Source organism: Dasypus novemcinctus, chromosome 2 (assembly GCF_030445035.2).
Source record: "Dasypus novemcinctus isolate mDasNov1 chromosome 2, mDasNov1.1.hap2, whole genome shotgun sequence".
Taxonomy (NCBI): Eukaryota; Metazoa; Chordata; class Mammalia; order Cingulata; family Dasypodidae; genus Dasypus; species Dasypus novemcinctus.
In genome coordinates, this window is record NC_080674.1 from 190,650,994 (window position 1) to 190,676,792 (window position 25,799).

The following is a 25,799-nucleotide window of genomic DNA, read 5'->3' on the forward strand; positions in this document are numbered from 1 at the left end:
ATGTGTGTGGAATATATCCACATACCATACTTGTGGGTATAAACACATACAATCATCCATCATTGTTTTGGTACCAAAATCCTGGAAATAACCCAACTGACCAGCCATAGAGAACTGGTTAAATAAAATATGAAAAACATGAGGTGAGGACATACATGTGGGATGATCACCAAAATTTAGTGTTATGTGAAAAAGCACGGAGTAAAATATGCTTCTTTCTGTGTTGAGAAGAGATATAGTCTTAAAAACATAAGCTTAAGCGAACAGGCTCCCTGGAAGACAAACTGTTAAGAGAGGGCTTGAGACTCGAAGCAAGAAGGAGACTTTTTTTTTTCCAATAAAAGATGCATATATTATTTTTTCAAAAAAGGAATCAAATAGATTTCTGCTTTTGTGTTTAGTTTCCCAAAAAAGACAGAATATGTTTTAAAACCACTGTGAACAAAATTTTCCTGAGGACACTGGTCAATTTATCCTTCATAGTCAGCTTCCTCTTATAGCTTAGGTTGCCCCTTCTACCTTAACCCACAAGGTCCCAGAAGAAATGCCAACTCATCTTTGCTCACTCTCACATTTCTTTGCTTGGAGAAAGAGGCGTGCTGGCAAGGGGGAGCACCCCACATTTCCATCAGGCCCTTTCTTTCTGGTTAGGCCTGTGAGGGTCACTTTATTGTACCCACACTAATCCCACACTGTGAAACTGATAGGCAAAGAACAGTACGTAATTATTATTTTTTAAAGATTTATTTCTCCCCCCTCCCTCCATTGTCCTCTGTCCATTCGCTATGTGTTCTGTGTCTGCTTGTCTTCTCATTAGGCAGCTCTGGGAACCGATCCTGGGACCTTTCAGAGTGGGAGAGAGGTGCTCAGTCTCTTGCGCCACCTCAGCTCCCTGGTCTGCTGCGTCTCTTATTGTCTCTCCTCTGTGTCTCTTTTTGTTGCGTCAGCTCTCTGTGTGGGCCAGCACTCCTGTGCAGAGGCAGCTCTCCTGTGCGGGGCAGCACTCCAAGTGGACCAGCACTCCGCGTGGGCCAGCTCACCCCATGGACCAGCTTGCCTTTGCCAGGGGGCCTTGGGTATTGAACCCTGGACCTCCTATATGGTAGGCGGGAGCCCAGTTGCTTGAGTCACATCTGCTTCCCTGTAATTATTTTAATTGAAGTTTCTTTTATTACAATGAGGTTAAACATTTCTCATATTCATTAACCATTTATATTTTTTTCCTCTGTGAATTGTTTTTGATGTCATTTGTCCACTTTTCCATTACAGGGTTTGCCTTTTTCATACTGGTTGTAAGAAATCTTTATGTAGTAGGATATTACCTTAGCTACTATAATTCTTTTTTCCCCCAGTTTAAGAGCTTTTCATTCAGGCCTCTTTTTGGCTATAAGGAACAGAAATTATGGAAACCCACTCAAGGAAAGTATCTAAGGACGTCAAAGAATCCAAGTACAGGAAAAGAAGTCTTGCCTTGCCTTAAGCTATCTGGAACTAGGACTTGGATTGGAGGTTGCTCTATCTTTCAGAGGCACCTAGACTGTGTATCTGCTCCATCCTTGTTTTTAGTTTGTTAGGTTCCCAAAATTCAATATACCAGAAATGGGTTGACTTTCAATATGGGGATTTATTAGGTTGCAAGCTTACGGTTTTGAGTCTGAGAAAAATGTCCAAATCAAGGCATCGCCAGGCAATGCTTTCTCCCTGAAGACTGGATGCCAACAATCCTGGACTCCTCTTCACATGGCAAGCCTCATGGGGTCTGCTGGTTTCTCCCTTCTCTTCCGGGTTGCTTTCAGCTTCTGGCTTCAGTGGTTTGCTGTGTCTTTCTCCATATTCATCCTGTTTATAAAGGACTCCAGTTAGAGGATGAAGACCAACCCTGAGCCACATCCCAACTGATGTAACCTAATCAAAGATCCCACCTACAGTGCCAAAAGTACAGGTAGTGGTAATAGTCTGATGATACCTCATAATCTGTAACCAATGTTCTACCACGGTGTAGTGTGTTGATAGAGGGGTATTGTATGGGAATTCTGCACATGTGCATGACTGTTTTGTGAGTTTGCTACTTCTGTAATAAAAATATATGTATATTTATATATATATATTTTTTAAGATTTTATTTCTCTCCCCTTCTCCCCTCCCACCACCCCAGTTGTCTGTTCTCTGTTTTTCTTTGTCCACTTCTGTTGTTGTCAGCCGCACGGGAATCTGTGTTTCTTTTGGTTGCGTCATCTTGTTGTGTCAGCTCTCCGTGTGGGCGGCACCATTCCTGGGCAGGCTGCACTCTTTTCGCGCTGGGCGGCTCTCCTTACAGGGCGCACTCCTTGCACATGGGGCTCCCCTACATGGGGGACACCCCTGCGTGGCATGGCACTCCTTGCGTGCATCAGCACTGTACATGGGCCAGCTCCACACGGGTCAAGGAGGCCCCGGGTTTGAACCACGGACCTCCCATGTGGTAGGCAGACGCCCTATCCACTGGGCCAAATCCGCTTCCCTATTTTTAGATATTATTTAAAATAATAGGGTGGGTTGGGGGAAAATACAACAAACGTAAGATATGGACTATAGTTAGTAAGATTTTGATGCTATTCTTTCAACATTTGTAACAGCTGTCTCACAATGCAAGGTGGTGGTGGTGGGCTGACATATGGGATCCCTATGTGATGTTATGCATGTTTGTTTTGTAAGTTCACAACTTTTACTACACACTTTTTATGTATGTTCATGTATAAATAATAATCATAGGGTGGGTTTGGGGGAAAATACACTAAATGCAAAATATTTTGGTTAGTAGTAATATTTTGAGGATGCTCTTTTCATCATTAGTTAAAGATGTTTCACAACAATGCGAGGTATTGGTGGTAGGGTGAGGTATGCGAGCCCTGTATGATATTCTGTATGCTTGTTTTGTAAAGTTCACAACTATTACTATATATTTGTTTATGTATGTTTACATTTGAGTGATATACTTGGATAAATTTTTTTTAATGGGAAAAAAAAAAAAGTGAATGCAACCGGAGACACTGGGAGACACTGCAGTGACCCCAGAAACACAGTTCATTAAAATAAAATAAAGTCCCACCGACAGCAGGTTCACACTCACATGAATGGATTAGCTCAAAGGACATGATTTTTCTGGGGTTCATAAAAGCCTCAAACTTAGCACAGTCCTCCTCTCTTCCTTCAAGGGCTTCCCCTCACCAGTGTGTGAGGAGGCCTAAGCCCTCCTGTCAGGCCAGTTAGCCCTCCTTGAGCTCCTGGTTCCTCAGCTCCAGGACCAACTGGAATACTCAAGACTAATACAGCCCCAAATTTTCCTTCAGTTGTGGAATCTACTCCCAAAATGTTCAACACATTAGACAATCACTTTTTAAAATTTTTAAAAATTTATCCCCTTCCCGCCTTGTGGCTTTTTGCGTGCTGTCTGCTCTCTGTGTCCATTTGCTGTGCGTTCTTCTGTGTTTTTGCTTGTCTCCCTTTTTTGTAGATGGGAGCCCAATTGATTGAGCCACAGCTGCTTTCCAGACAATCACTTTTTATGGTCCAGTTCCATGATTTTGATAAATACATACACCATGCACCCTGTACTATAATGAAGATACAGCACATCGCCATGACCCCAAAAAATTCTTTTCATGTTTCTTTTGTAAGTTCACAACTTTTCCTTTACACCTATTGTTTATATGCTCATGAATGAATTATATACTTTGAATTTAAAAATTTTTAATGGAAAAAAATAAAAGGTTCCCTTTTACCCATTCCCAGTCACTCCCCCCACTGGCCTCAGGCAAACTGATCTGCTTTCTGATCCTAAAGATAAGATTTGTCTAGAGTTTCATATACATGAACCCATAACGGTATGTAGAGTTTTTGTGCCTGGCTTCTTTCGCACAGCAAAGTGTTTTGAGATTCTCAAAGATGTCATGGCATTTATCAGTAGTTTGTTCCTTTTAATGCTGGCTATTGTATAGATATATCAGAGTTTGATTATCCTTTTACCAATTAATGGTCACCTGGACTGTTTCCAATTTTGGGTTATAATTATATAAAATTGCTATGGACATTCATGTACAACTCTGTGTAGGTTTATGCTATAGTTTTCAGATAAGCTGACATCATTCTCTATCTTAGTTTACTACTTCAGTTGGGAGACATAGCCTCCACTTGCTTCCTAAGCAATAATGTTTGCAAAGTAAATTTTTTGGAACTCTTAGACATTTAGATGTCTTTTATTCTACCATACTGAAGTTTGTTTTTAACTTTCAGTTATAATTTACATACCATAAAGTTCATTCATTTTAAATGTACAATTCAATGATTTTTTTTAAAGTAAATGTATAGAGTTGTTGTGTACCCATCACCATAATCCAGTTTTGGAATATCTCCCAACTAGTTCCCTTATGTCTGTTTGCAGTCAACTCCGCTTTGACCTGGGAAACCACTGAAGTGCTTTCTGCCTCTGTAGATTTTCCTTTTGTAGGTAGTTCATATAAATGGAAGCATACAATATGTAGTCTTTTACATCTGGCTTTTTAAACTTAGTATGACGCTTTTGCAGTTCATCCATTTTATAGCATGCATTAATAATTTGTTTCTTTTTAATATTCCATCCTATGGATAAACCACATTTTGTTGAGGTACTGATCAGTTGATGGACATTTGGATGTTTCCAGTTTTCACCTGACAGATAATGCTGCTATGAATATATGTCAACATGTTTCCATTTCACTTAAATGCATAGAAATACAATTGCTGACTCATACCGTAAGTTCATATTTAACTTTTTAAGAAACTGGCAAACTGTTTTCTAAAGTGGCTGCTGTATTTTACATTCCTACATGGAAGGGTTCCAATTTCTCCGTATTGTCACCGACACTTTTTTTTTTTTACTCTTTAAATAGATTGTAAATATCTCTAAGTGAAAAACTCAAGAGCTACTGTTAGGCACAAAAATACTAAATATTTAATATCATCAAGCTTGTGTGATTCACACACGGTTTTGAGGCGAGCAACCTCAGTGTCTATCCTCCTGTCTACTTAGGTGAGAGCTCCATCTTGCAAGGGATACAGTGCCACTACTTCTGTCCTCATGTAGAGAAGTTTCCTTTCATTCCATGAAAACAATTCTTTTTTTTTTTTTTAAAGATTTATTTATTTATTTAATTTCCCCCCTCCCCTGGTTGTCTGTTCTTGGTGTCTATTTGCTGCGTCTTGTTTCTTTGTCCGCTTCTCTTGTTTCTTTGTCCGCTTCTGTTGTCGTCAGCGGCACGGGAAGTGTGGGCGGCGCCATTCCTGGGCAGGCTGCACTTTCTTTTCACGCTGGGCGGCTTTCCTCACGGGCGCACTCCTTGCGCGTGGGGCTCCCCCACGCGGGGGACACCCTTGCGTGGCATGGCACTCCTTGCGCGCATCAGCGCTGCGCATGGCCAGCTCCACACGGGTCAAGGAGGCCTGGGGTATGAACCGCGGACCTCCCATCTGGTAGACGGACGCCCTAACCACTGGGCCAAAGTCCGTTTCCCGAAAACAATTCTTATACTCTGCTCTTTTCTTGAATAAAAGCTAATTTGGTATCTCTTCCAACTTTGATCACTTCATCCATTACTTGTTTTATCCGCTGTAGTTCATTTTATTTTCTCATTTTCTGCTCCATGGGTCAAAAATTCATACTTTTCCATAATAATCATATCATTTTGCACTTTGGCAATCTGAGATATTGTGTGCTGAAGAGTGAGCTCTTGCTACATCTTGGTGAACATGTTTTTATAGACAGTATCCACAATGTCCTCCGTGACCTTGATCAAAGCTGATAAAATGATTTTGGCATGTTGAGTAGTAAACTCATCTACTCCTGGTAAACATGTGAGTAAGACATGGGTGTCAAAGTAAAGTCCCCTACTTCCAAAAGAGGTGAAATCTCTCCTTTTGTGCCCCACTTACAGGGACCCAGCAGAGGCTTGATTTCTTCTAGAGGAAGCAAGAGTGGCTGCTGGGATGCCCCAGGTGAAGGGCACCAGTGACACAGGTGATACCCCCAGCATGGCACCAAGGGCACCTCCGGAGGCCGCTGAGCCTGGCCTGGGTGGAGGACATGGGGTAGCTGTGGCCAGGCCTGTCTTTTTTTGATAAAGCCATTCTAGTGGTATCTCATTGAAGTTTGTTCCAGATCAAGCCAGCCCCCTGGAGTAGAGAAGTTGTAAGTTTGTGTGGTCTTCCCAGTCCTGATACTTCTACCTTGCTGATCAAGCTGGAGGAAGGGAAGCAGCTTCAGCCAAGAATGTCACAAACTCCCACTGTTCTCACTCGAATTTCATATGTGTTTCCTGAACAAATAAATGGCTTCTCAATGTCTCGTTGCTTTTGGTCAATTTCCAGAGTCCTAATTTTTTTTTTCCCAAGTATTTTAAAAAATATATTTTTTAATCAGAGCAGTTGGGGTTTTGCAGAAGAATCACACAGAAATTGCAGAGTGCTCATATCCCCCTTCGCACTGACACCATTTTCCCCACTCTAGTTTTCTGCAGTTTTATAGTGGTTTTGTGGGGAAAAGATTAGCTGATGTCACTTGGCCATACTACTACCCTTACAGAGTTTTAGGTGAAGATTTTTTTTCTTTCTTCAAAGTTGCTTCTTTTTTTTTTTCTGGCGCCTGTTTTAGGCCTCTCTGTTTTACATTGTGTGATGGTTTGAAGCTGTTTGAACCCCAGAGAAGTATGTTCTTAAAGTTAATCCATTCCTCTGGGTGGACCTATTGTAAATAGGATCTTTTAGTGAGTAGGATCTGTACAAGATGTGAACTTTACTTAAGATGTGACTCATTCGGGATGGGTCTGAATCTTCTTACTGGAGTCCTTTATAAGAGAATATAATTTAGAGAGAGACGAGAGAAAGCCAGGGAAGAAGCTGGAAGCAACAAAACTCATCATAGAAGGAAGAGCCCAGCAGATGCCACCATGTCCCTTTCCATGTGACAGAGGAGCCCAGGATCACCAACAGCAAGTCTTCAGGAACAAGGTATCGTCTTGACAATGCCTTGATTTGGACATTTTCACAGCTTCATGACTGTAAGTTTGTAAGCTAACAAATTCCCATTGTAAAAGCCAACCCAATTTCATGGTATTTGCATTTTGGCAGCTTAGCAAACTAGAATATTGCAAGGGTTCTCTACCTTGACCACACACACAAGAATCATCTGGAAAGCTTTAAAAATCCCAATGCTCAAGCTGTACCCCCAACACATTATATCAGAATCTCTGGAGGAGGGCCCCAACATCAGTATTTTTCAAAGCTCCCCAAGTAACTCCCATGGGCAACCAGTATTGGAGCTAATATATGGCTACTTGTGGTTGTTTGTGGGCAGACTAGAGCTTGGTGTGTTAGATGGCGGGAATCGCTCAATGTCCTATCTCTGGATCTAACTCCAGGGTTGAGCAGCTTCCCCAGGGAAGCCTCTTTCAGTCCCTTGCTAGGAGGTATGAGCCTGGTGCCAGCTTTCTGGGAGCTGAAGGGAGACTCTGTATAAAAATACACTAATCTCCTTATTTTCAGTTTGATATTCTGTCCTCAAATGGTGCTTGGTATCCCCCAAGTTTACTTTATTTACCCTTCCTAGTTTTCTTCCAGGGTAGAGGATATCACCTAACTTCAGTTTGGATGGAGAAAGGGATTTAACTTCTGAAACAGACTTTCAACCAACCTTCCTGTTAATAGTACCCTCTTCACACTCACATCCAGAGTTATTGGTGGCCACCATCTCTTGAGCCTTTCATTGGTTCTAGAACATCAAAATCACGCTATTTCTTGTTTCTCCACTGCCAGCCAACTAGGCATCTCTCAGCCTAATTTTTCAGCTACCCAGATTCTGAGGCTGTTTTCCCCTCTCCCACTCTCTTTGTTCTCATGGGTTTATGCTTTTTAATAAATCCCTTTATTGTCTTTTTAGAGAAGGTTCAGGAGACAGCAAAAGCGAATGCATGTAAGATTCATCACCAGTTCTTTTCAAATGCTGCCAAAAACACACAAGTGAAAAAACCAGCTCCCACTGGAAAGCAGATATAGCTCAGTGGTTGAGCACCTGATCCCATATACAAGGTCCTGGATTCATTCCCCAGTTCCTCCTTAAAAAAAAAAAAAAAAAAAGAATAAAATGTTAGGGCTAAATTTAACCTAAAAGGTTTAAGACTTGTACACTGAAAATTACAAAATATTGCTGAAAGAAATTTAAGAAGATCTAGATAAATGGAAAGAAATAAAGACATCCCATGATCATGAATTGGAAGACTTAATATTGTTAGGATGCTTGTTATTATTACCCAAAGCAGTTTACTGATTCAATGTAATCCCTTTCAAAATCCCAGTGGCATTTCTGGCAGAAATAGAAAAAAAAAACACAATCTAAAACTCATATATAATTTCAAGTACTCAGAAGAGTCAAAACAATCTTGTAAAGGAAGAAAAAAAAGGTGGAGGACCAATATTTCCTGATTTCAAAACATATTTCAAAACCATGTAATCAAAACCGTGTGGTACTGGCATAAGGAAAGACATAGAGACAGACCATTGGAATAGAACTGAGAGCCCAAAAATTAACCTCACATCTATGGTCAATTGATTTTCAACAAGAGTGCCAAGACCATTCAATGGTGAAAGAAAGAATAATCTCTTCAATAATGATCTTGGGAAAACTGAATATCCTCATGCAAAAGAATAAAGTTGGACTCTAACTTATATAATATCCAAATATTAACTCAAAATGGACCAAAGACCTAAATGTAAAAGGTAAAACTCTAAACTCCTACAAGAAAGTGGACATGGCTCAACCAACAGAGCATCCATCTAACATATGGAATGTCCAGGGTTTGATCCCCAGGGCCTCCTGACCTGTGTGGTAAGCTGGCCCACGTGCAGTGCTGCCATGTGCAAGGATGTCACATGCAAAGAAAACACAGGAGCAAATCTGCATGACCTTGGATTTGGCAATAGATTTTTAGATATGTTATCAAAGGCACAGCCAACAAAAGAATAAGACAATTGGACTTCATTAAAATTAAAAACTTTTTTTTTTTAAGATTTTATTTATTTATTTAATTCCCCCTCCCTCCCCTGGTTGTCTGTTCTTGGGGTCTATTTGCTGCGTCTTGTTTCTTTGTCCGCTTCTGTTGTCGTCAGCGGCACGGGAGGTGTGGGTGGCGCCATTCCTGGGCAGGCTGCTCTTTCTTTTCATGCTGGGCGGCTCTCCTCACGGGCGCACTCCTTGCACCTGGGGCTCCCCCACACGGGGGACACCCTTGCGTGGCACGGCACTCCTTGCGCGCATCAGCGCTGAGCATGGCCAGCTTCACACGGGTCAAGGAGGCCCGGGGTTTGAACCACAGACCTCCCATATGGTAGACGGACGCCCTAACCACTGGGCCAAAGTCCGTTTCCCAAAATTAAAAACTTTTGAGCACCAAAGGATACTATCAAGAAAGTGAAAGACAACCCACAGATTGAGAGAAAATATTTGGGAAACACATAATTGATTAGGGTTTAACATCCCAAATGTATAAAGAATTTCTACAACTCAACAACAAAAAAGACAACCCAATTTTAAAATAGGCGAAGGACTTGAATAGACATTTCTCCAAAGAGAATGTACAAATGGCTAACGAGCACATGAAAAGATGCGCAATTTCATTAGTCATTAGGGAAATGCAAATCAAAACCACAATGAGCTACCACTTCATACCAGCTAAGATGGTTATTATTTATTTATTTTTATTCCCCCCCCACCCCTCCATCCCCATCGTCTGCTGTGTCCATTTGCTGTGTGTTCTTCTGTGACTGCTTCTATCCTTATCAGTGGCACCAGGAATCAGTGTTTCTTTTTGTTGCGTCATCTTGTTGTGTCAGCTCTCAGTGTGTGCAGCACCATTCTTGAGCAGACTGCACTTTCTTTCATGCTGGGCGGCTCTCCTTATGGGGCGCACTCCTTGCGCGTGGGGCCCCCCTATGCGGGAGACACCCCTGCCTGGCATGGCACTCCTTGCGTGCATCAGCACTGTGCATGGGCCAGCTCCACATGGGTCAAGGAGGCCCGGGGTTTGAACCACGGACCTCCCATGTGGTAGGCGGATGCCCTATCCATTGGGCCAAGTCCACTTCCCGCTGGCTTTTTTTTTTTTTTTTTTTTTTAATGGCAAGTAACAGGTGTTGGCAAGGATGTGAAGAAGTAGGAATCCCCATGCATTGCTGGTGGGAAGGCAAAATCGTGCAACTTCTGGGAAACAAACAAACAAAAAAACAGAGCAAAAAAAGAAAACAACAATAAACCCAATCAGCAGAATGATAGTTTATTTCTAAGTCTCCTTTTGTGAAGGGGAAGGGGTCATCCCACCTTCTGACTTCAAACAGTAGCCTAACTCCATTTCTCTATTTTGCATGGAGTGCTTTAGGTCCTATTTCTCCCACCAGAACTAAACTTCCAAGGTCTGCTGTCTGCTTCCCAGGCAGAGCCCATTTAAGGTAACAGCAGGTGACACCTGTGGCGAACCAGTTTGTGTCCTTCTTCCATTTCAGGTTCAGAGAGTTGTTTATCTTGTACTTGATCCCAACTCTGTCCTTTGGTTTCCTCTTAGACATTTCATCCATTATTGCACAGAGGGGATTTTCAAAGTGTGATCTCACTGCGCCATACTCACCTGGAATATCTTAGCTCCCATTTTGCCTGATTCAAAAAAGAACCTAATAATATCTGGGTAAGCTAAGTCAAATTTGTGACAACTTACTAGTAACTCAATGTATTAGTTTGGCATATATTTGATAATACCTCATGATGTGGATTGAATTGTGTCCCCGTTTAGACAAGTTCTTAGTTTTGTTCCTCATTGTGGTGGGTATGGACCATTGTACATAAGATCTCTTCATGATGTCCCTCTAGTTAAGGTGTGGCCCAAATGAAATAGGTTGGGTTTTGATCCAGATTACTGGAGTCCTTCATAAGGAAAGAGAAAGAGAAACCACCACGGGAAGGAGCCAGAAGATGGAAATCAACATACCCAGAAGGAGAAAGTAGAAGTCTTCCATATTCCTTGCTATGTGACAGAAAAGCCAAGGAACCCCAGAGATTATCAATCAGCCAAAGGTACCAGTACTGGGAAGAAGCAAGACTTCTGGTCTCTGAAAGCTGTGAGCCAATAAATTCCTGTTAGGCTAACCCATTGTATGGTGTTTATCAGCCGGGAAACTAAAACACCTCATAAAGTCATTGTGGGGATTATATGAGTTAATATGCATAGGACAATACAATGCATAGATAGTAAACTCTAGAAAATGTGAGTTATTGCTAGCAAAAATTATTCAGTTGTAGACTGTCAAATGCAGGGCTCTGGCCCTTCCTTTCCTTCCTCAATACTGCCTCTACTGGCCCTACTTCTCCTTGCCTGCACATGGATCAGTACTAACTCTCAGGGCCCTTCACTCTCTTGTTTTTTTTTTTTTTTTTGAAGAAGTTTTATTTTTTATTTATTTTTTTTATTGACTTTCTAATAATATTACATTAAAAATATATATGTGAGGTCCCATTCAGCCCCACCCCCCACCTCCCCTCTCCCCCCCCCAACAACACTCGTTCCCATCATCATGACACATCCATTGGATTTGGTAAGTACATCTTTGGGTACCTCTGCACCTCATAGTCAGTGGTCCACATCATGGCCCATACTCTCCTCCATTCCATCCAGTGGGCCCTGTGAGGATTTACAATGTCCGGTGATTACCTCTGAAGCACCATCCAAGGCAGCTCCATGTCCCAAAGATGCCTCCACCTCTCATCTCTTCCTGCCTTTCCCCATACCCATCGTCCACCATGTCCACTTTTCCCAATCCAATGCCACCTCTTCTATGTGGACATTGGATTGGTTGGCCTTCACTCTCTTGTATACCAGAACTTGGAATCCACAATTTCTCAGGGGATTCTGGTCTCCTTGCCTGGGCCTGGGCCCTGTGGACTAGGGTGAAGAAGGGAATTTCTTAGCTGCTGATTCTGTTGCTCTCCTCTCTGAATTAGTTCTTGTCCTTTCCCTAGCATGGTGAAGTTCCTCTCCCTTTAGACAAGCAATTGGTCCGTCATTATGCATTCTCCTCAGTGCCAAGCCCAGCAATGATATATGGCATAAATTTAATAATTTCAATCCTTGAGATCCTCAGCCCTTTATAACTCTAAAATATCTCTCATGCACAGGAAAATCAGGCTTTCATGCCCAGATCTTGGTCTCTAATACTACTCCTCACTAAAAGGAACAAGGGCTCCTTGGAGAAATGGTGAATTCCATGGTGAGGTAAGGTACACACAAGATGGGCATGGAATATCTTGCTATGCCAGAAGGAGAGGCTGCCCCCAAATGATGGAGGTATCACAATGACATAGCAGCCAGCTTGAAGTAGCTCCTATAGGTCAAATCGGGGAAATACGAGAATCAACATCATTTAAACCTTTTTCATACAGAACTCATCGATTCCAAAGAATGTCCATGGAGCTGTTTTTTTTTATTTGAGAAGTTGTTAGTTAACAAAACAATCATGCATATTATACAGACTGCCATACATTGCTCCACTCCCAATATCTTACATTATTGATACAAATGATGAAAGAACAATGTCATAATACTACTGCTCTACAGTCCATAGCTTATACTTGGTGTGTTTTTCTCACAAACCATCCTATTATTTATACCACATATTAGTATCGTATATTTGTTAATAATTCATGAGAGAACATTCTTATATTTGTACTATTAACCACAGTCCATCCTTCACTATGGGATTCGCTGTTACATGGACACTTGCTGTAGCAGTTTGATAAAATTGATGAAATCCAAAAAGAAATATTGGATGATGCTTATAATCTGATCTGTACCTGGGCATGACTGAGTTATGATTAGGGCGTTGAGTCCCAACCACCAAGGGGTGGGTGGACAGATAAAGGCATGGCGAAGAACAGAGTTGAGGACTTTTAATGTTGGGGTTTTGATTTTGGAGTTTGATGCTGAAGACCTAAACTGGAGTCCTGGAAGTCAGCATGCAGAGGAAAGAGAAGCCAGCCCCGGGAAGGAAGGAAACTTGAAGCTGAGTAAAGCAAGCCCCAGAAACATAGGAGCCCAGGAAGCCTGAACCCTTGCAGACGTCGGCAGCCATCTTGCTCCAACACGTGGAAATAGACTTTGGTGAGGGAAGTAACTTATGCTTTATGGCCTGGTATCTGTAAGCTCCTACCCCAAATAAATACCCTTTATAAAAACCAACCAGTTTCTGGTATTTTGCATCAGCACCCCTTTGGCTGACTAATACACTTGCCTTGTACAATTCATCCAAAATGTATACTCAGTGGCTCTCAGTTTCATCACAGAGTTGTGCTGTCATCAACTTGGTCCATTTCAGAATGTTTTCATTACTTCAAAGGAAAAACCTCACACCTGCTCATGTCCCCCACCCCCATTATTGACCCTTAGCATTGATATAGTACCTTCTTGGCAAGGAGCCAATTTTAAAGAACACTGGCTTGGAAGCAGCATTGACAAGGGGGCAGGAAGCCATAGAAAACCCTGGATGCGGGAAGTCCACCACCACTGCCACCCATGCATTCTGCAAATCCCCCCACTCCTGTCACCACCAAACCATCCAAAAAAGCCAAAGAGGCTGAAAAAGGACCAAGTGGAAGATGAATCAGAGTAGTGGCATCCTTACCTGCTAAACGTGCTCTTCCTAAAAACACCACGTAAAGAAGGCAGAGAATAACTAACTACAGAAAATGTGTACATTTTTCATAGATGTGTACTTTCTGTATTTGGTATTGTCTGAAGAACAATATTTATCAAGATTTTTGACAAATGCAGAATTTTTTCAAAAAGCTTTATTAGCACAGATAATCCCTTATGATTGTTTCAGGGCAGGAGCAAATGTCACTTTCAGAATATCTCAGAAGCTGGACTGAAATGGTGTTGGGGGAAAGTAAGATTTTTGCTTCCTTGGTTTCCAGAAGAGACGCAGTGACATGCATACCCAACAACCACCGTGGAACAGATGCTTTGTGGTGCGGTGTCATGAAATTTATTTTTAGGTCCTATTCTTTCCTCTCTGCCATCAGAACGAACTTTCTGACCTGTTGGGACCTGGCCCTACCTCCCTGGCTCCAAATTTAGTCTTTACCATGAGGACATGGAGACAGAGTCGTCACAACCATAGCTTTTAGACTGTGGATCTGTAAATTCTGCCGTCTTCTTTCAGTTGCCTCAAAATCAAAGTCTCCTTGTGAAAGGAGTTAATGTTCGATGGAAACTGTCTGTCCTCTAAACGTTTCCTGTGCAAAGCATCAAGGATAAAGATGTCATTGGTTTTGTGGCTTTTCTATTTTGATAGTCCATGGGATAAGGGAAATTGAAAGTTGTACAAACCATGCCTGATTATTGCCAGTGTCCTGCCTGAAATATCATGATTGTTCATTAAAAGTGGCATTCATAAAGTGGGAGAGAGAGAATATGAATCCCGGGCTTGGTTCTGGGCTCTGATTCCACACCCATCAGACTAGCTGAAGGCTGATTTGGGCTCTCAGTATCCTGATAACAGGAAGAAGGAGCTTTAAACAGCCAGCATAAGGTTTTTGGGGAAAATGACATTCTAATTCTAAAGTTTATGTGGAAATACAAAGGACATAGAAATCCAAAGCAACCATAAGGAATACTGCGAAAGATTTTACACTACCAGATATCAAGACTTATGGTAAGCCACCATAATTAATCAATGTGGTGTTGGTACATGGACAGATCAACAGACTAGTGGAAGAGAAGAGAGAGCCCAGAAACAGATGTACCCATATGTGGCCCTATGATGAATACAGACAAAACTGCAATTAGTGGGGAAAAAGCTGGTCTTTTCTATAAATGGTGGTTCTGGGTTGATTTGATATCTACCTGGGAAAAAAATGAATTGACCCCTACCTCATACCATAAACAAAAATGAACCCAAAATGGAGGACAGAACTAAACATAAAACCTAAACCTACAAAACTTCCAGAAGAAAACAGAGAACATCTCAGCGACCTTGGGTCTGGCAAAGAATTTTTAAGAGTGACACAAAAAATCATGAACTCTTTAAAAGAAAGAAATTGATAAATTGGACTTTATCAAAATTACAAACCTGTTCTTCAAAAAGACACTGCTATGGAAATGAAAAGGCAAGCTAAAGACTAGGAATAAATATTTCTAACACATATCTGACAAAGGACTTATATCTACCATTAAGGAGTTTCTACAGGGAGCAGAGGTGGCTCAAGCAATTAGGTGCCTCCTTTCCACATGGGAGGCCCCAGGTTAGGTTGCCAGGGCTGCCTAAAAGGAAAGATGAGCAGACAGCAAGTACAAACAACGAGGGGTAGAAAAATAAACAAATAAAAAGAAATAAATCTTGAAAAAACAAAGAGCTTCTACAACTCAGCAAGACAAACAGCCAATGAAAAACGGGCAAAGATTTGAACAGCTACTTCCCCAAAATGGATATCAAACAAGCACGTGAAAAAATGCTCAATGTGATTAATCATTAGAGAAATGCAAATCAACACTATGATGAGATACAATTACATACTCACTAGAATTGCTAAAATTAGAAAGGTTTACCAGATTGAGTATTTGCAAGGATGTGGAAGAAGAGGTAATCTAATTTAGTGCTAGTAGGGATATGGTACACCATTCTGGAAAAAGTCTGGTGCCTTATTAAAATGTTAAATATCCATGTATAACATAACCCAGCCATTCTATTTCTAGTTATTTCCTCAAGAGAAATGAAAGCAAATGTCCACATCAAGACTTTCACACAGATTTTCATAGCAGCTTTATTTGTAATAATTTTTAAAAGCCTCCAAACTGGATATGTCCCTCCTTTCCAACAGGTGACTAGAAAAACAAAGTGTGGTATTTCCATACAATGGAATATTGCCCATCAATAAAAAGGAATGAACTATTGATAACATGCATCAACGTGGATGAATCGCAAAATGATTACACTGAAAGAAGCAAGTGCAAAAGAGTGCATACTATATAGTTCCATTTGTATAAAATTCTAGAAAATGCAAAATATTCTATGGTGATGGAAGTGGAGGAAACTGCTGTAGGGAACAGATACTCCAGAAGGTAATGGTGGTCACGATCTTGATTGTGCTAGTGAGTTCACGTGCAAAATTACCCATTTAAAGTATATGCAGCTTATGATGTCAATTTTACCTTCATAAAACTGTTAAAAAGTTTCCCAAGAGGTGGTGCTACCACAAGGCTCTACCGCAGACTGTGAGTTCCCTTGGAGAGTGGGTCACAGAGGAGGCTGGATGGACTTGGAGGCCCTAAGACAAGACTCGGACACCTCTGTAAAGGACATCTTAAGGTCAGGAATCCCAAGCAGATGAGATGGCAGTCGACAGGGTGGTCTTGGCAGGAAAGGCTGACTTCATTTCCTTCCCTTACCCCAATGCACAGCACTTGTCCTTCAAACACACTGAGCTCCTTCCCATCCCAGCCCCCACAGCTTCATGTGGCAGGGGTCTCCTGATCATTCAAGCCTTAGTATCAATGAGCATCACGTCACCCTCACCCTGCCCTAAAGCCACTTTCTCTATTTCCCTATTTTATTTTCTTCACTGCATGAATCACAACCAGGAATTTTTATACATTGCATTATTTCCTTTCCTTTTTATGCTCTGTTTTCTTGCTCTCTCCCCCAGGCTTGTTGGCACTCTACAGCATTATTTTTATTGGTGATGTACCCACTCCATAGATGCCATGAGTTTTGGCTGATAAGTTACTGATGCCTCTGACAACGACTGACTGAAATGGCAGTGGGGAAGGCAAAAGGCTGGCCCTCTTACCTTACGGGGGGCCAAACTCTGGAATGCAATTTATGCTCACAGCTCCCCGTGGGGGCATGGGACCACACATCTGCTTAGCTTTTCTTCCCTGCTCTGTTCTGCTTCCCTTGATCCCTTCTCCTGAGAACACAAACCCAATAAATCATTCACAGGATTCCGGTCACAGGTTCTGCCTCTAGGGAACCCCCCTGTACCACCTTAGTTAGCGTCAAGAGAGATGATCCTCTTCACTCCCCTAGAATGAAATTCCCATCTCAAGCTCTGCTTCTGATCCCCACCCCGTTTCACATGAATGTTCGCTTGATGAGGGAATATTTTTCTTCACTTCCATTCTTTTGATCATGGTCTTAGTTTGCCACAGGGCTGCTGATGCAAAGTACCAGAAATGGGTTGGCTTTTATAATGGGAATTTTATTTGGGGTAAATGCTTACAGTTCCAAGGCCATGAAATGTCCAAATTGAGGCACCATTAGAGATGCTCTCTCACAAAGCCAGCTACTGGTGATCCTGGGGTCCTGCCACGTGGTGAAGCAAGATGGCCGCTGTGTTAGTGGTGAAGCAAGATGGCCGCTGTGTTAGTGGTGAAGCAAGATGGCCGCTGTGTTAGTGGTGAAGCAAGATGGCCGCTGTGTTAGTGGTGAAGCAAGATGGCCGCTGTGTTAGTCAGGGTTCTCTAGGGAAACAGAATCAACAAGCGCTATCTGTCAACAGCATGAGATTTTATCAGAGTCTCTCACATGACCGTGGGGATGCGCAAGGCCAGGTTCCACAGGCAGGCTGCAATCAGGGGCTCCAATGAAAGTCCAAAGAAGGTTTTTGATCAGTTCTGGGAGACAATGGCTGTCCAAATACAAACTTGGAAATTCTCACTCCATGCTGGAATCACTTCCCCTTTTAAGGTATTCAACTGATTGGGTTAAGCATCACTCATTGCTGATGGCAATCTCCGTGATTGATGTAACTATAATCAGCTATCTATGATTTACCACTGCAATAAGGTCAACGGTGACTGAAGTCCATAAATGCCCTTGTAGTACAGTTAGCCCAGTGCTTGCTCGACCAAACAACTGGGCACAGTTACCTGGCCGAGCTGACACATTAGCCTAACCATCACAGCCACTGGTCTCTGCCGAGGTCCTTGCCTTCCCTCCAGAATCTACCATCTCCCAGAGCTCAGCTGTGGGCAACCAGGCATAGTGCTTGTCTCTTTCCAGGTCTCTTCTCTCAGCCTTGGCTGCTTGGCTTTCTTCCCGAGTTCAGCTCTGAGCCATCAAGACTATTGCTCGTCTCTTCAGACTTGAGCTGCTCTGTGGGCCCAGCCTCTTGGGGACAGCATGCTTCAGCTTTGGCTGCTAGTGATCCTCGAGTCTTCTCTCAAATGGATCAAAAATGGCAGCTTCCTTTCTCTGTTACTCTCTCTCTTTGGCTCTGTCTATATAAGGTTCCAGTAAGAGGGCCAAGACTCAGCCTGTGTCATGCCTCACTGATGCAGTCCAATCCAAAGGGTCTAATACCCACAGGAATGTATTAGTTCAAGAACATAATCTTTTTCTTTTTGGGATTCATAAAAGAACTTCAAACTGTCACAATCATCAGCAAAATTATATTTAAATGGAGCTATATTCATACAATGGAATACTATGCAATCAAAATGAACGAACCACAGCATACTAATATGGATGGATCTTACAAAGCTTGGGGAAAGAAATGAGACAGAATGATTCCATTTACCTACAGTCAAAAGCAGACACACTAAATTATATTGTATAAGAATTGGTACACGGGTAATGAAAACTTTCTAAAATTAACTGAGGTGATGACAGTACAACTCTGTGATGAAAATGAAAACAACTGAGTGTACACTTTGTATGGATTGTACAAAGCATGGGACTGTAAAACGGGAATCCAGTGGTGGATGATGGACTGTGGTTAACAGGACAAAAAGGAAAACATTTTCTCCTGAATGATAATAAATATATAATATTAATACAGGTGTTTGTAATTGTGTGGGTTGGAGGAAAATACTCCAAAGGTAAGATATGAGCTATAGTTAGCAAGAATATTTTTTTAAAAGATTTAATTATTTTCATCTCTCCTCTTCCCCCCCCTCCCCCGCCCCAGTTGTCTGTTCTCTGTGTCTATTTACTGCGTGTTTTTCTTTGTCCACTTCTGTTGTTGTCAGCAGCATGGGAATCTGAGTTTCTCTTTGTTCTGTCATCTTGCTGTGTCAGCTCTCCGTGTGTGCGGTGCCATTCCTGGGCAGGCTGCACTTTCTTTCGCGCTGGGCGGCTCTCCTTACGGGGCGCACTCCTTGCGCGTGGGGCTCCCCTACGCGGGGACACCCCTGCATGGCAGGGCACTCCTTGCAAGCATCAGCACTGTGCATGGGCCAGCTCCACACGGGTCAAGGAGGCCGGGGGTTTGAACCGCAGATCTCCCATGTGGTAGACGGATGCCCGAACTACTGGGCCAAGTCCGCTTCCCAGCAGGAATATTTTGATGATGCTCTTTCCTAATTTGTAACAAATGTTTCAAAACAATGCAAGGTGTTGCTGGTGGGGTGATGTATGGGAGCCCTGTAAGATGATATGCATGTTTATTTTGTAAGTTCACAAATTTTACTATATACTTATTGTTTATGTATGTTCATGCATTAAAAAAAGAATCCCTACATAGGTGGTGAAATGTGCCTAGAGCACACAGTAGGCTGATTAATGCGCTGCACGAACACAGATGAGAGTCCCACATCTGTTTTAAAGCTCAGCTGCCAGCATCTCTGCTATACTGGGCTGGAGGCATTATGAGTCATAACTGATGGACAGGAGCCGAGTGGTTCAGAGACGGGGCCAGGTCTGGGGCAGCAGCTCGACACCTCCAACGCATCTTCAAGGTGAGGCCCAACATGCAGGGAAGCTTCTCAGGGCAGGGTCCTCTGGGAAGACAGGGGCCCGGTTCTACCTCCTGGGTCCTCTGGGGGCTTCTAGAGATAATCTCCCTGAACTAGATCTAGGGGGTGGTACCTTCCCGCCTCTGCCTATGTAAAAGGAATAAGCAGGCATTGACTCAGTCAAGGCATGACAGAAGGAACCCTGCCCCAGTTCTTTCCCTTTACACCTTCCATGGGGAGAAGAGGGATTCAAAAAAACAAACAAACCCATAGCCCACCACCTCACACAATAGAATCAGTACTTACTGGGGTGGAGGGTGAGCCTGTCCTCCTCTGGACTTCAGCTTCCTTGAGGATGCAGCCTGCTTGGGGGCAAAGGTCATGTCTGTTCTGTACCACCCATTACCTGGAGACCTAAGCATAGGTCCCTGCCCACAGCACATGTCCCCAGGATGTCACTGAACACACTGGACTGGGATCTGTGCACACACTTGTGTTCCCAGTGGTACTGGAAGCATCTTGAGGGCAGGAACTGATTGTACTGGGATCCCCTGCCAAGACCAGGGCCTGGCCCAGAGCAAGGGGCCAGTGCAAAGGTGTCCAATGACTGCATGATGAGGGCGACTGGTGTTGGTAATGCTAGACATCCCACCAGATCCTTTTCAGAATCGGGATCTAACCCTGCCTTCAGCAGTTCCCTTGAGCGAAGTCTCAACTTCTAAACCCACCTGTACAACATTTCCCCTAGCACCCTGGCCCACCTTTGCGGCTTGCTCTCTGCTGATCCCAATCCTGTACCCTAGACCCAACCTACCCTCAAGCTCTTCCTCACACTGGGAACAGACAAGCCTCACCCAGCACTACACTCTGCTTACAAGTCCTCCAGGATCCACACCCCACAAGCCCCCAAACCTGGCCACTTCTCGCTCCTCCTTGGGCCTTTGGGGGAAGGGGGTTTGCCAATGAGCCCGCTCCCAGTGTAAGCATGCAGGTGTGGGCTCCACGGTGGTCAGCAGTTGGCTAGCGCGGAGCACGCAGGGCAGGGCCAAGGGCAGGTCCGTGAGGCTTGGTGATGAGGCAGGGGGAGGAGGTGGCCCTGCATGAAGCAGGACGCTCACCTGCACTCGTGCACTCCCCCGCCCCCCAGCAGTGGCCCCGGCTCGCCTTCAGCATTCAGGACACCAGGGCTCCCGAGGCAAGGGCTCACGGCTCCCCTCTGGTCACCGCGCGCCCCGACGACGCCCACCCCGACCTCACCGTGGAGGCCCTCGGGGGCCCGCTCCTGGGCCAGGCCGGCAGCCTGTGGGAGCGGCTGCGGCAGTTCTGGAGCACCCACTTCTCGCGGCGCTTCTCGCCGCGGCGGCCGCCGCTGCGCCGCATCTCCTCCATGTCCACCTTCTACCTGCTGGACCACCGCACGCGCCAGGCCGAGCTGGGCCTGAGCTACGGCGCGCCGCGCACGCGCCTCGGCGACGAGGCCTTCGTGTTCCGCGGCGGCCGCTGGGCGGCCGAGGGCCCGCCGGGGCGGCCGCGGGCGCCGCTGCCCTCGCCGCCGGGCGCCGCGGGCTGGAAGGCGCAGGTGCAGCGCGTCAAGAGCCAGGTGCTGCTGGAGGAGAACAACTACCTGAAGCTGCAGCAGGAGCTGCTCATGGACATGCTGACCGAGACCACGGCGCGCATGCACCTGCTGGAGAAGAAGCTCGACGCCGACGCCAGCCCGGCGGCCGCGGCGCGCGCCTGGCAGAGGAAGATGCGCAAGCGCGAGGGCGCGGGCGGCGTCCTCATGCTCGAGCCGGCGGCGTGGGAGGCGCGGTGACGCAATAAAGCTGCGTGCTGCGCGCGCGTCCTCGCTCGGCGCCGGCGCCTCCACCTCCGCGCCCGCTTCGGGGCTGGCGCGGGTTCGCGGGTGCCGCGGCCTGGAGCGGGTGGGCGCGGGCTGCGCGCGCCCGGAGGCCCGCGGCCGCCTGTCTCGGGGAGGGGGGCGCGGGGGGCGGTGGAGGGGGGCGCGGGGGGCGACCCTCGGGGAAGGCGGAGGTGGGAGCCAGGCCGGCAATTGGGAGTGTCCGGGGCGGGGGGGTGGCCGGTCATGGCCTTCCGGCCCGGGGGACGAGGGCGCAGTCAGGGACGCAGGGAAGTAAAAGTGTCCGGTGCTCGGGGACCGGGGGATAGGGTGTGCGCGGAGGCCGGGGGCCCCGGGCCCCGCACAGGGTTCCCTGGGCCTGGAGGCGCGGGGTCAGTGTATTTTACCACCCTCCGGAGAGGCGCTTCCTCCAAACCTTGGGTTCTTTCTCCACCACGTGGCTGTGCGGCTTGAGACCAGTTGCTCCTCCATTCAGGGCCTCCTTTTTCTCCTTGGTGGGATGATGGAGTCTGCCCCATCCCGGGTACGAACCAGCCCTCTCTGCAGGGGGGAGTCCAGTCCTCAGCTGGGTTTCGTTTCACCCACTTTTTTTTTTTTTGGCCTTAGTTGCCAATGTTTAAAAATTGGGAAGTGTCACCCCAAAACCCAAATTTTCTATTTCTCCTGAAAAGTCAGAAGACTCGGCTCTCCTGGACCTTCCTTCTGCTTAGCAGCTGTTGGCTCAAGCCAGGTTGAGGCTGTCACCTGGCCAGCTTCTCTCCTTGCCTGCTCTAGGAGTCTGATTTGGGTCCCCGTCTAGGTCAGTGTGCTCGCTCGGGTCGCTGACACCACCACCGCTCCTACACACACACGCACCCGTGCAAGGCAAGATATGTGTTCCTGAAGGCAGTGTGTTGTAGTTGTGAATGATGTGGATACAGAACAAAGGGGAGGGTGGGCACTGGCCCTTACAACCTGCAACCCAATACTTGGAATGTAGACAGGCCATTTCAAAATCCAAGGCGACATAGGCCCTTGGGACTAGAGCAGGGGTTCTTAGCAAGGGGTCGGTGAGCTGGAATTTAAATGAAAAAAAAAAAACGTTATTCTCGTGGGGACGTATTGGTGCGGGTGTGTGTGATATATTTAGTGAATAATACACAGTATAGTGTGGACTTAGTAAGGGGTTCCTGGTGTTCACCTGACTGGCAAAGCGGTCCGTGGAACAAAAAAGGTGAAGAACCCCTGGACTAGAGAGAAGATGGGTACCTGGCAGCAGCCTAACTTGCTTTCAGGAGCAGAGTAAGAATTGCTAAACTACAAGTTTGTATAAAAACATGTCTTTATAATTAAATCAGCAAAGCTGTACAAAACATTTCTTTAGAAAGTAAACTTTAAGAATGGCACTTTTAGAGCAGTGCTCTTTTGTATTTTAACATCCTGCATTTATGTTAATATGGATTAAGTGAAAATATTTGAAATAGTTACAATGGTTGTGAAACAAAATTTCCTTTTAAAATAACTAGAAGGTAATTAAGATCACTTAAAAATGGTTAAAATGTACATCATATATATATATATATATATAACCGCAATAAAAATAAATAAGGATAAATGTGATTGTGGCTGAAAGGGGTAGTCTAGGGATTTAAGTGTTGCTTGAAGGAAAGCTAGAGAAGACTCTAGGGACTAAATAACAGTGAACCCAGAGGTGGATAGGAATTGTGGTTAATAGTACAAATACAAGAATGTTCTTCTATGAACTAGAGCAAATGTGTTTTGTCACTATTACAAGGTGGTAAGAATATAGTGAGTATGGGAAGAATACAATTAATGTAGTTTATGGACTATAGTTGACAGCAATATTGTAATACCCTTTCATCGGTGTCAAAGAAGGTGCTCTATCAATGCTAAGGGTCAATAATTGGGGTTACGGGATTTTTAAAATTTTGGACTAAGGAAAATGTTCAAAAATTTGCTGAGGTGATGACTGCACAGCTCTGTGATGAAAGTGAGAGCCACTCAGTGCACACTTTGGATGGGTGTATAAAGCATGGGACTGTATAATACGGTGAACCATGAGGTGGGTGATCGACTGTGGTCAACAGTACAAATATGAGAGTGTTCCCTCATGAACTATAACAAATGTACAGCACTAATACGTGGTGTTAATAATGGGGGGACGTTTGGAAAATACACTAAATGTAAACTATGGACCATAGTAGTAATAGTTTGAGGATATTATTTCATTATCTATAACAAATATTCCACAACAATGCAAGGTGTTGGTGAAGGGGTGATATATGGGGATCCTGCACGTTATGTATGATTGACTTATAAGCTAACAACTTCTCTAGTAATTTTAAAAAGACCAGATATTACAAAAGTCTTAGAGAATAGTGGTATGTGTACAACCTTGCGCTTGTTGGAGATAGTGTCAAAAATAAGATTAAATTTCAAAAAAATTATAATTCCTTATCCACTGAGAATAAAGAGCTGCTTAAGAATAATTAAGAAGGAAGTCAATTTACATAAGAACATGAAGTTCAAATTGTAGATGGTATGGGGAAATAACAAAAGTCATAAAGGTGATCCAAGAATGCCTAAGGTTGAGGGAATATTGCTTTGGCCAGACTAATGGAAAACAAAAAGCAGTCCTTGGGCAGAGATAAGTATCTGCCCTGCCACTCCAGTGGCAGGTGGGCAGGAAATCCCAAGGTCCACTGTGTGCCCTGTTTAGGCAAGGACATCTAAGGGGCTAAAGTGTCCGAATTAAATGGGGCAGAATAATGTTTTGAGTATCTGACTTTGTTTTTCTGCTCTGGAATTTCACTCCCTGATCTTGACCTCCCGTGGAGATGGCTAAGCGCAGTGCCCCAGGGGAAGGACATGACAGAGCAGGAGCATAGAGGACTATTTGTGGCTTTCACTTACTACCAGAATACACTGGAGCTTTGCAAAAATATGACTTTGGGCTTAAGGAAGAGGGCAAAAAGCCTGTTAGATAAGTCTCCAGCTATAGTTGAGATTAAGGGAAATAAGATGTCGTTGGTTGTCTATCTTGGAAAAAAAAGTCCTTTCTTGACCCCACATCCCTTTCCAGCTCCTGCCCCATTTCTTTGCTCCCCTTTAAAACTAAATCCCCCAAAAGTTGCTGATAGCGTCTCAAATTCCTCATTTGCTCTTAAACCCATTCACTGTGGGATTTCTCACCCACGACTCCCTGCACACCACTCTTGTCAAGGATGCTGTGGACCTCTGTGTTAGGTCCTCGTCGTACTTGGCCCTTCAACGTTTAATGCCTTCCATCCCTCTTCCTCCATGAAACCTTTCCTAACTTGGCGCCCAGGCACCACACTCCTGATTTCCCTCCTGCGTCCCCGTGGCTCCTTGGTGTCTTGCTGATTTGCCTCACTGTCACTTCCTTCAGGGCTCTGCTAAAATGTCACCTCTTCAGTGAGATGACCTTATTTAAAATAGCCTTTCTCGTCCCCCGCCCCCAACCAAGCCAACACAATGTAATCTCCTTTCATCTATTTTTCTCCAGTGTCTATCACTGTTTGACAGGCTGCACATTTTATCTATTGTTTTTCTTCCCCCATTAGAACGCCAAGCTCCCATCAGGACAGGAAAAAAAAAATTATTTTAATTTGAGAAGTTGTGAGTTAACAAGACAATCATGCATACCATACAGAATTCCCATACATCACCCCACACCACCTTACATTGCTGTGACACATTTGTTACAACTGATGAAAGAATATTGTCATAATATTACTGCTATCTAGAGCCCATAGCTTATATTTGGTGTGTTTTTCTCACAAATCATCCTATTATTAACACCATGTATTGGTATTGTATATTTGTTAGAGTTCTTGAAAGAATGTTCTCATATTTGTACTGTTAACCACAGTCCGTCATTCACCACAGGGTTCACGGTGTTACCTGGTCCCTTGCCTTGTACAGTCCATCTAAAGGATACAATCAATGGCTCTCAGTTTCATCACAGAGTTGTGCAGTCATCAGTTCGGTTCATTTCAGAATATTTCCATTAATCCAAAAGGAAAAACCCCATACTCCATTATACCCCTCCATTATTTACCCTTAGCTTTGATATAGTACCTTCTTTGCCATTGCTGTGAAAATATTACAATATTATTGTTAATATTTTGTTCTGT

The 25,799-nt window shown here is 44.2% G+C and overlaps 1 protein-coding gene and 1 pseudogene across 1 annotated transcript; one reads left to right on the forward strand and one right to left on the reverse strand.

The window, feature by feature from the left end:
• Positions 1–4,826: 4,826 nt before the first annotated feature.
• Positions 4,827–6,363, reverse strand: LOC101439193 (mitochondrial calcium uniporter regulator 1-like; annotated as a pseudogene).
• A 14,490-nt stretch (positions 6,364–20,853) lies between these two features.
• CBY3 (chibby family member 3) lies at positions 20,854–21,597 on the forward strand. The gene has a single exon (XM_058285354.1). It carries the CDS (start codon positions 20,854–20,856, stop codon positions 21,595–21,597), a length of 744 nt encoding a protein of 247 aa, XP_058141337.1.
• Positions 21,598–25,799: the final 4,202 nt, after the last annotated feature.

What these genes read in the sequence shown, in the direction of transcription:
- CBY3 (XM_058285354.1), top strand. Translation starts at nt 20,854, where the DNA reads ATGAGGCAGGGGGAGGAGGTGGCCCTGCATGAAGCAGGACGCTCACCT.